The sequence below is a fragment of the Pteropus alecto genome, unplaced genomic scaffold, assembly GCF_000325575.1.
Source record: "Pteropus alecto unplaced genomic scaffold, ASM32557v1 scaffold156, whole genome shotgun sequence".
Taxonomy (NCBI): Eukaryota; Metazoa; Chordata; class Mammalia; order Chiroptera; family Pteropodidae; genus Pteropus; species Pteropus alecto.
Genome location: NW_006437746.1, coordinates 4,677,540 through 4,687,930, shown reverse-complemented (window position 1 = coordinate 4,687,930; position 10,391 = coordinate 4,677,540). Strand labels below are relative to the sequence as shown.

Sequence of the window (10,391 nt, the reverse complement as noted above, 5' to 3'; positions counted from 1 at the left end):
GCCCCCCGCCGGGCGCCGCGCCGGGGCTCCAGGAGGTGGCGGCCCCGGAGGGACTGGGGCTGGGGGCTGCCCACCCCGGAAGGGGAGGGCCTCACTCCCCTCCCGCCAGCCCTGAGGCCCCGCCCACTGCCCGATTCCAGTGCGGGTGTCCTGGTGAAGGCTCTCCGGCCGCACCCTGCGTCGTTTCCAGGCCCCAGTCCGCGACCCCTCCCTGGTCGGCTCAACTCCACGTGCTGTGGGGCAGTCACCACCCTGCAGGCTGCCCTTCCCCAGACCTCGAGATCTCCCCCTTTTCTTCCCCCATCCCGGGTTTCCCGGGACGACCAGGTACTGCAGCTCAAGCCTCCCGCCTTAGTGGCCCTGGCCAGGCCCTGCCCACACTTGTTCCTCTCGGAACAAACACCCTAGTTTCTACTGGGAAAGCAGCAGGGGCCTGACCACCGCCTGGTTTTAATCAGGAGCTGGTATTTCCCCGAAATCGCGGGCCGGTGGCTGACCTCACGGGGATGACGGGTGGCCCTGAGCCAGGGGGCGGGAGCCGGCTCCCGAGTGAGCCCCTGACGCCTGGCCTTGCGGAGAAGTCGGCAGAGAGGAGGGGCTTTGGTTTCTAGTTCCAGCTCAGCTGCTGGCTCATCCAAAAATCTGTCCATCTGTCTATCTGCTCTGTTGTGTGTCCTGGGCCCCGTCTCAGCCCCGCCCTGGGCTCCCTTTACCCCCGCCTCGTGTGATTCGGGCAAACCGTTCAACCTCTCGCTTCTCACTTCCTCCACCGGGGGATGGGGCTGCTGTGGGATTAGAGGGGGGACCAGCAAGGGAGAGCAGGCGGACCCCAGGAACAGTGATTTCCAGAGGGCAGGAAGAGGGGACTCTCTCAGCTGAGAGGCCAGGCATCAGGCCTGGGCTTCCTGGGGCAGGCTTGGGAGGTGGGAGATGAAGCAGGCAGGTAGCCGGGCGGTGGACGTGTCCAGAGGCTGGAAGATTTCGCCGGTCTGCTCTGGGACCTGCACTTTACAGATGCAGAGGCCCCTCTGGAAAGAAACACTAGCAGGGAATGAATACTTTTTTGAGCACCGCCTGTGCCAGGCAATTCTCTAAGCACTTAGAGGTATTAATACATTCTCTCTTCACTGCAATTCTATTCGTCTATCCATTCAACAGATGCTTATTGAGCATTACTATGTGCCAGATATGTTCCAGGTGCTGGGAATACGGCAGTGACAAGACAGACAAAAACCCTGCCCACATAAAGTTTGCATACGGAAGGGCGAGACAGCCAATACACATGTGAGTAAAAGCGATCGGATGTCAGATTGTGAGAAGTGCTACAGAGAACATTAGAGGAGGATGAGAGGGATCAAGTGGGCAGAGTGGGAGGTGAGGCACAATTTTTGAGTGGGTGTCCAAGGAGAACCTCACTGAGGGGGTGACATTCGAGTATAAACCAAATATGACCCACCATTTCTTAGCTGAGAATGGTTTTTACAGAAGTGCATTTACAATCGATTCCACGGTTGGGAACACTAACTTTGATGTCATCTCTCTAAAAGAATTCCGTTCTCGTCCTTAGTTGACCTGTATGAGAAAAAACAAAACAAAAACAACCGTACTCAGTTCTTATTATATTTCAAATTTCATCAGTAAACATCTTGTGGAAGTTCGTTTTCTCTCTTGTTATGTAAGTACCTGCATAATAGTCTTGATTTTGTCTCTTGGTCCACCAAGCCTAAAATATTGATTATCTGGCCTCTACAGAAAGAGTTTGCTGACCCTGGTATTGACCCAGCTTTGTGGATGGCTATGCGGAGGTAGAGGGTAGAGCCAGGAGGCAGGGGCCGGTCGTGAGGCACATCAAAGAGGCCAGTCGTGGCTGAGCAGAGTGATGAGGAAGGGTCAGAGAAACCCAGGCAGATGGCGCAAGGCCTTGTGCCGTTTCCTAGGTATTATTTTATTTTATTTTATTTTATTTTATTATTTTATTATTTTTTTTATTTTACTTAAATGAGGTGTCTTTTGCCCATTTTTTAATTGGGTACTTGATTTTCTTATTGTTGAGTTTTTTTGTTTTTTTTGTTTTTTTAAATTTTTTTAGGCGAAGCAACCCTTGGTTGACCTCACAGATTGCAAGGAACTTGTCAGCTTGCAATCCCTTATTTTTAATTTTTTTTACGCCTACAGCACCTGGTCTTCCTAGGTGGTCTCCCATCCAAGTACTAACCGGGCCCAACCCTGCTTAACTTCCGAGATCAGATGGGATCCCACTTATTCAGGGTGGCATGGCCGTAGACTACCTAGGTATTTTTAAAATGTGTGTGGCCATCCTTAATAGAATATCTTCCCCCCCTCCCCTTATTTTATGTTCTAATTTGTTATTACTGCAGAATATGAAGTTATTGATTTTGTATATCGATCCTTTCCCCCAGCCCTCTTAGTTTATTCTTATAGTTTTATTCGTTTTTCAGTGGGCTCATTTGGATGTGTTTCAGAAGGCAATTACATCTTCCACAAATGATACGTTTTGTATCTTCCTGCCTGCATATAACTCGATTTCTTCCTTTCTCTCCCTCTCTCCCTCCACTCCCCCTTCTCCTTGCCTCCCTCCCATTCCCTCATCTCCTTCCTCTTCCCTCTCCCCTTCCTTCCTTCCCTTCTCTGCCTTCGCGACTCCCCCCTTCCGGTACCCTCCTCCTCCTGCCTTGTCTCCCTCCCCTCCTCGCCCTCCCTTCTCCTCCCCCCACTTTCCTCCCTTACCCTCATAAAGATGACAGTTTAAGTTTTCAAAAGCGCCTCACTGAGAGGTGTCTCCATCATGGAATTTTGCTGTCCTCCCTGGGGTTGGGGGCAGAAGACTTGGTCCCCTGACTGGGCCTGGGTGTGGATGTAGGTACTGGGAGGGTCATACGCAGACTGCGAAGGGGAGGTTGAACGAATGCCTGTGCCAACCAGAAGATGCTCTGTTGCAAGGAACAGAGCACTGATGTCAAGTGGCTGTGTGTGTAAAGAAGACTAATGGATGGCTGTCCCTCAAGAATGCATTGGTCAGGTGGCTTCCGTGGGTGAACCCAGGGCCTCTATTTTACTCCTCCTCTGTGCTCTGTCATCTTCAGGATCGATGACGTCAGAGGCTGGCTCCTGTGGACTTGCGCCAGCCCAGTGAGCCCACTTATTTCCATTCACTCTCAGGGCGAGGGGAGCGGGCATGCTGTTGGAAACTTCTTGAGAAGAATGAGGAGGCCTCGTCTCCTGCGGTCATGGCAAAACCTTTCCTGATCTCACTGGCTGGTACTGGGTCACCCGCTATTCCTGACTGAACAGTTATTACTTTGGATGGGATAATGGTGAATATCTCTACAGTTGGGCAATGGAGTGGTTTCACCTCTCAGAGACCTGTGGGCACCCAATGGAGACAGGTAATTACAGAGAAGAGGAATCTTTGCTGGGGTAGCAATCACACTGAGACATCTATGATTTATTGGGCCCCCGCATGTAGACACTCAGCTTTGAATGTAGCAAGAGCTTTGTGCTCTTATCCAAATGGGATCACACCGTATACATCGTTCTGCATTTTGCACTTTTCACTTCACTGTATGCCTCCCAGAAGTCTGAAATAAGACTCAGAGGGTTCAAGTCAAGGCGTCGGCAGGTTCCATTTCTTCCGCAGGCCTAGAGGAGAATCAGTTTCCTTGCTTTTTCTAGCTTCTAGGGGCGACCTGCATTACTTGTTTTGTGTCCCTTCTTCCTCCATCTTCAAAGTGAGCGACGTGGCAGCTCTCTAATCTGTCTTCCATAGTCACGGGTCCCCTCTGACTACAGCCAAGGGAAGGTCTTCACTTTTAGGGATTCACATGATTATACTGGCCTCACCAGGTAGTCCAGGAAAACATCCTCATTAAGGACGGAACATTCACAGGTTTAGAGGATATGGACATGGGTGTGCAAATATATGTTAGAGTCCCTGCTTTCAGTTCTTTTGGGTATATTCCTAGAAGTGGAATTTCTGGATCATGTGGCAATTCTATGTTTAGCTTCTTAAGGAATTGCCCTATTGCTTACCACAGTAGCTGTACCATTTCAAATTCCCATCAGCAATGCACAGGGTTCCAATTTCTTCATATCCTGACCAACACTTATTTTCTGTGTTGTTGTATTTTTTTTGTTTTGTTTTGTTTTTATCCATCGTAATGAAGTGTTATCTTATTGTGGTTTTGGTTTGCATTTCCTTAATAATTAATCATGTTGGGCATCTTTTCATGTGCTTATTGGCCATTTATGTATCTTCTTTGGAAAAATGTCTATTCAATTCCTTTGTCCATTTTAATTTTTTTTTTTTTTTGCTGTTGTTGTTTTGTGAAGTTGTAGGCATTCTTTATCTATTCTAGATATAAATCCCTTATCAAATATATGATTTGCAAATATTTCCTCCCATTTTGTGGGTTCTTTTACTCTATTGATACTGTTTTTTATAACATGAAAGTTATTAGTTTTGATGAAATACAATCTGTTTTTTTCTTTTGTGCCTGTACTTTTGGCGTCATCCAAGAAACTACTGCCAAATGCAGTTGATGAAGGTATTCCCCTTATGTTTTTTTCTAAGAGTTTTATAGCTTTAGCTCTTACATTGAGGTCTTTGATCCATGTTGAGTTGGATTTTGCATATCTTGTAAGATAAGGGTCCAACGTGATTCTTTTGCATGTGGATATCTAGTCTTCCCAGCACATTTTGTTGAAAACACTGTCCTCCCCCCTTGAACATTCTTGACACCCTCGTTGAAAATCATTTGACCGTATATGTGAAGATTTATTTCTGGGCTCTCTATTCTATTCCATTGGTCTATAGGGCTGTCCTGATGCCAGTGCCACACTGCTTTGATTACGGTAGCTTTGTAGTAAGTTCTGAAATCAGAGAGTGTGAGTCCTCTAACTTTATTTTCTTTTCCAAGATTGTTTTGGCTATTTGGGGTCCTTGAGATTCTATATAAATTTTAGAGTGGATTTTCTGTTTCTGCAAAAAAAAAAAAGAAAATTTCATTGAGATTTCGATAGGGATTGCATTGAATCTTTTTTTATTTGCATTGAATCTTAATATTTGAACAATATAAAGTCTTCCAGTCCATGAACACAGGATGTCTTTCCATTTATTTAAGTCTTCTTTAATATCCTTAAGTAATGTTTTGTAGTTTTCAATGTCTTTCACCTTCTTGGGTAAATTTATTCCTAAGTATTTTATTTTTTGATGGTATTGTAAATGAGATTGTTTTCTTAATTTACTTTTTAATTGTTCACTGTTAGTGGGCAGAAATGCAACAGATACTCACATGTTGATTTTGTATGCTGCAGCTTTTCTGAATTTGTTTATATTCTCTTAACAGTTTCTGTGTTTGTGTGTGTGTGTGTGTGTGTAATCTTTAAGGTTTTCTATATATAAGATCATGTCTTCTGAACAGAGATAATTTGACTTCTTCCTTTCCAATTTGGGTGCCTTTATTTCTTTTTCTTGCCTAATTGCTCTGGCTAGAACTTTTAGTACTATATTGAATATAAGCGGTGAAAATGGGCATCTTTGTTTTGTTCCTGATCTTAGGGAAAATCTTTCACCATTGAGTATGGTTTTCACTGTGGGTTTTTCACACATGGCTTTATCATACTGAGGATGTTTCTATTCCTAGTTTACGGAATGTTTTTAGCATGAAAGGGTATTAAATTTTGTCAAATGTGTTCTTTGATCAGTTGAGATATGTGTGTGTATATATACACACACACATATGTATATACACACACATATATAAGTATGTGTGTGTGTGTATAAATTATATATATATAATTTCCTTGGACATATTTAAAATAGCTATTTTGAAGGCTTGTCTATTATGTCCAACACATAGGGCCCCTCAAAGACTATTATCTACTTCTATTATTAGCTTCTATTATCTACTTTTATTATATACTGGTCGAACCTTGTGGTTGCTTTGCATGTCTTGTAATTTTTTCATTGAAAAGCAGACATCTTAGGTAATATATTGTAGCAAATCTGGAAACTGGAGAACTAAGTGTTCCTCAGCTAATTCTCAGATGGCCTATTCTCACCAGCTCCAGGCCAAGTCAGGCACCAGAAGGGGCAGGGCCGTGGGGGAAGCGCCTACCTTTGAAGTGCCCACCCTAAATTGAGAGGTCTCTATCAAGGACAGTTTCCTCAGAAGTATCTTAACCTCTAAGTCCTGGGTAGGGCTCTGGCTGGACACTGTCTGCAGTGAGGATCCGAGTGAAACTGAGCGTGCGACATTTCCCACTCAGGCAGGGGAGCTTGCAGAGCCAGGACCCGCCATTTCTGCCCCTTGGATGAGTCGGCTGTCTCCCCTCCACCTGTTTGCCTCCAGGCCGCGAGGGGGCGCCCCGACAAGGCTGACGCCACCGGCGGTGCCCATGGCGTCCCTGGGCGGCCCCCGGGGTGGCGGCCGCCTCCTGAGCCTTGTGGTCTGGCTGCTGCTCCTCCAGCTTCGGCTCCGTGAGGCTCGGGCGGGCGGGGAGGGGGCGCAGGGCGGGTCAGCGCTGCCCTCGCCCCCTCCAACCGCCTTGGGGGGCGGCCTCCGGGCCTCCGGAGAGAGCCTGTGGAAGCCGCCACCCGTAGGGGTTCCGGGGTCCCCTGAGGCTCCCGAATCCCATCAGGTTAACTTCAATGTGGTGGATTTTCTCCCAGGTGACTCTTCGTGTTGGGAGTCACCAGGAGAGGGCTGAGGTGTCAGGGTGGGACCTGGTGCTTCCTGGGAGTTTGGGAGAGAACGAGGCTCTGCCCTTAGGGGTCTGAGGGGGACACGATTTGGCCATGGGAGGTCTGAGGGTACATGGTCTGGGGACTCGGGAGCTGCCTGAGGGGCACCTCTTACTTTCCTGGGGAGCCTGGTGTGGGTGGGGGGTCAGGGGGGACGAGGCCTGTTCTTCGAGGTTCTTCCTACGCTGTCTTCACCTCAGTGTGTGGCCGAGTGCTCATAAAGATCGTGGGAGGAGAGGACGTGAAAGACGGAGAGTGGCCCTGGCAGGTGAGCTTGAGGGTCAGTGGCAGACATGTCTGCGGAGGCTCCCTCATCACGCAGCAGTGGGTGCTGACCGCTGCCCACTGCATTTTAAGGTGAGGAGTGGCAAGTGGAGACTTTCGAGTTCCCACACCCACGAAGTTCTGTTGCCCTGGCAAGCTGTCAAACACCAAACCCAACCCAACCCAAACATCAATCGTTCCTTTTAGGCAACAAATATTCCACCTTCAACGGAAACCCAACCCAACCCAACCCAACCCAACCTAACCCACCCGGGCCCAGCCCAGCCCAGCCCAACCCAAACCAAGGCACACAGGATCCAAGCGGAAGGGGTTTCACATCTGTAGTCCTGTTCTGAGGAATACTGGTGTGGTGAACAAAACCAGTGGTTTGGGCCAGTAAACCAATTCTGAGAGTCATCGAGGAGCGCTTTTTGGTGGTGGGTGGCAGATTGGTGAGGGAGGTTGGGGTAAGACTGGGAAGCATCTGAAATGTGTGGAAAAGGCACGAAGGATGCTTCCTAGCCAAGGGCGTGCCCTCTGTCCCACAGCCGCTTCCACTACAGTGTCAAGATGGGAGATCGGAATGTCTATGAGGAAGTCACGAGCGTGGTGGTTCCTGTCCAAAAAATCATCATCCACCCTATGTTCTCATCATTTGGAGTCACTCGACATGACCTCGCCCTTCTCTGGCTTCTCTACCCTGTAAATTTCACGGTGACCATCCAGCCTATCTGCATCCCTGAGGAAACCTTCAAGGTGCAAGCTGAGACCAGGTGCTGGGTGACCGGATGGGGCAGAAAAGAAGAATTTGGTGAGACTGTGAGGCAGGAAGCAATCTCGGGCCGAGGGAGGCAGCCTTGTCCTTGGACTAGGCAAGGAGGCTAAAGGGAGGGGCCGGGAGGCAGACTGCCCGGCGGGTGGGTGCAGGGGCAGCAGTTTAGCAGCTGCCAAGGTCATGGTTCCTGATCGTCTTGAACCCAGAAATTGGTTAAGGTCTTTTGTTGCAACACAAATATTTGATGGCAGCCATTTAGGAAAGGTACCAGTCCTGGAAATTGGAGTGGCAGTTAGGAGAAGAAATACATAGGTGAAGTCCCCTTCTGCAGATTTGTGGGGGGACTGTGGCTGCCCGGTTTGGGGATATTTTTAGGTTCCCTGGGGATGGAGCCAGATGCTAGGGGATTCTATTCAGGATAGGTTTCCGCTCAGGGTGTGATGAGCCGCCTTGGTGGGTAGGAGCTTCCTGTCTTTGGGGGTTTAGGCAGAGCCATGTGAGGCTGTAGAGCCTCCCGTCTCTGGGGTGAGGCTGGATTTGGCATCTTTGGAGCACTTCCTGTCCAAGTAGAGATACTTTACTGATGCACAGGACACCTGTCACTATTATTATTAATACTCAGAGTGACAGATGCTTGGTTATCATTTCTCGGGCTGGTAAGGCCTCACCTCTCTCTTCTCTCCATGTCAGCTCTGGGCCTCAGTTTCCTCTGGTGTCAAATGGGGATAGTACCTCCTGTCCTACCTTCTTCAAGGGGGATTCTAGGTGCTTGGGGGCTTACTGTCCACCTGTGCGGTTCCACCCACTGCCGAGTTTCTTTGCTTGTAGGTGAACTTATTTCGTATATTCTCCAGAAGGTGGACCAGAATGTTATCTTCTATGAAAAATGTAATGAGATTCTCCAGAAGACCCTGTTAGCAAAAAATAAGGTGGTGCTGGAAGGGATGATCTGTGGCTATAAAGGGAGAGGAAAAGATTCTTGTCAGGTAAGTTCATGGACCCCCTTCTACCTCTGCATTGAGGGAGAAAAACTTCCTCATTCCCAAGCGGCAGGGCCTGGCTTATTTACCATCTCTTCCCTTCACCCCTTAGTTAAGGAGATTCCTTCAAAAGGGAGCAGCCTGACCGCCAGGTAGCACTCCGGGGTGTGGGGAGCGTGTGTGGGCGGGCACTCCGGGGTGTGGGGAGCATGTGTGAGCTTCTCCTGAGTGGCTCCTATTGTGCCACTGTGAGCATTGCCCACATGAGCTCAGTTAACCCGCATCACAACCCTGCAGCATAGACATCACGCCTGTTCTGCAGATGTGCGGTCTAAAGGCGTTAGCGCAAGGTCCCGCTGTGACTGCCTGCAGGGCTCCCGGGCCCACAGTCTGCCCTTTGCCCCAAGCTGCCTTCCTCAGGAGAGGGCATTTGAGTCAGGTCTGAGATGATGAGTATTTGGATTTCTTGGAAAGAGAACAGTGTTTTAGGGAGAGGGAACAGCACATAGAGCGGCTCAGAGGCCTGAGGGACCTTGTCACGTTTAAGGGACGTTTCACGGGTCCGGAGCGATGAGGTGGCAGCTCTGGCCAGAGAAGGGCTTGGAGTCAGACTGTGTGTGGCCTGGGATGCTATGCCCAGTTCCTAGATGCTGTCCAGACAGGAGCGCAGACTTGGCAAAGATGCTGAGTCCCGAGCAGCACCTGGGGCCGTGGGGCGGGCAGAGGAGGGGTGTTTGGGTTGAATCTTCGGTTCTCGGTGACTGCCTGCTTGTGAGGGTGGGAGTGAGGGAGAGGTTGGGCATTTCCGGCCGGGCTGGTGGGTGGTGGGGCCACCCGAGCAGACTTGGGAAAAGACGTGAAGAGTTCTGTGTGAGGCGCGTGTGTATGGGGTGTCGGGGAGTAGAGCTTAGAATATGGAGGCAGCTGGCTATGTAGACCCCTAGGACTTGGGGGCTGTCATGCAGAGGTGACGTTCAAAATGTTTAACGACCTCTGTGGTTTGGGACATAACCAGACATAATATCCTCAGAAGACATTAAAATTTTCTCATTCATTTTTCAGTTCTCTCTTCTCGTAGTCACAGCAACCGGGGCCTGGCGGGGCCTGGCGGGGCCTGGGCGCGGCCCACACGCACCTGTCTCCCCAGCGCTGTGCAGCGCGATCGGCTTGCTCTTCCGTGGATGCTCTCCCAGCTCTGCAGCTTGTTTCTTTCTCTTTCCGCAGGGAGATTCTGGGGGCCCCATGGTCTGTGAGTTTAATGATACATGGGTCCAGATGGGGATTGTGAGCTGGGGCGTCGGCTGCGGCCATAACAACATTCCTGGAGTTTATACGGATGTTGCCTTCTATAGTAAGTGGATAGTCGCAGTGGTGAACCAGGCCACCTCCCTGTATCCAGCGGTGTTCCTCCTCCTGCCCCCGTGTCTGGGGCTGTCCCTGAGCATCCTGGTGGCTCCCTGACCGCCGCGGCCCTCTCCCCTCCTGTTTCTGAGCCTTGCGCTGGGCCTCTCCTCCCACCTCCCACCCCTTCTCACTGCCCTGCCCTCACGTTCCGGTGGGGGCTCGCTGACCCTGTGGAGACCACACGCTAGAGGACACAAGCCGAAAT

General features: G+C 49.7%; 1 protein-coding gene and 1 non-coding gene across 5 annotated transcripts; one reads left to right on the top strand and one right to left on the bottom strand.

The window, feature by feature from the left end:
- Window positions 1-90: 90 nt before the first annotated feature.
- Window positions 91-10,376, top strand: PRSS42 (serine protease 42). Of its 4 annotated transcripts, XM_025048955.1 has the most exons (8): window positions 91-327; window positions 1,187-1,284; window positions 1,568-1,675; window positions 3,105-3,407; window positions 6,964-7,120; window positions 7,576-7,838; window positions 8,631-8,788; window positions 10,007-10,376. In XM_025048955.1, the coding sequence occupies exons 4-8, from the start codon at window positions 3,359-3,361 to the stop codon at window positions 10,241-10,243; spliced, it is 864 nt and encodes a 287-aa protein (XP_024904723.1). In that variant the 5' UTR covers window positions 91-327; window positions 1,187-1,284; window positions 1,568-1,675; window positions 3,105-3,358; the 3' UTR covers window positions 10,244-10,376. The 4 variants fall into 4 exon arrangements, with proteins under 4 accessions (XP_024904723.1, XP_015447152.1, XP_024904722.1 ...); XM_015591666.2 differs by lacking the exon at window positions 1,568-1,675 and having other exon boundaries at window positions 3,181-3,407; XM_025048954.1 differs by lacking the exon at window positions 1,568-1,675.
- LOC112482071 lies at window positions 2,167-2,285 on the bottom strand. The gene has a single exon (XR_003047189.1). It is a non-coding gene; the product is annotated as a 5S ribosomal RNA (ribosomal RNA).
- Window positions 10,377-10,391: the final 15 nt, after the last annotated feature.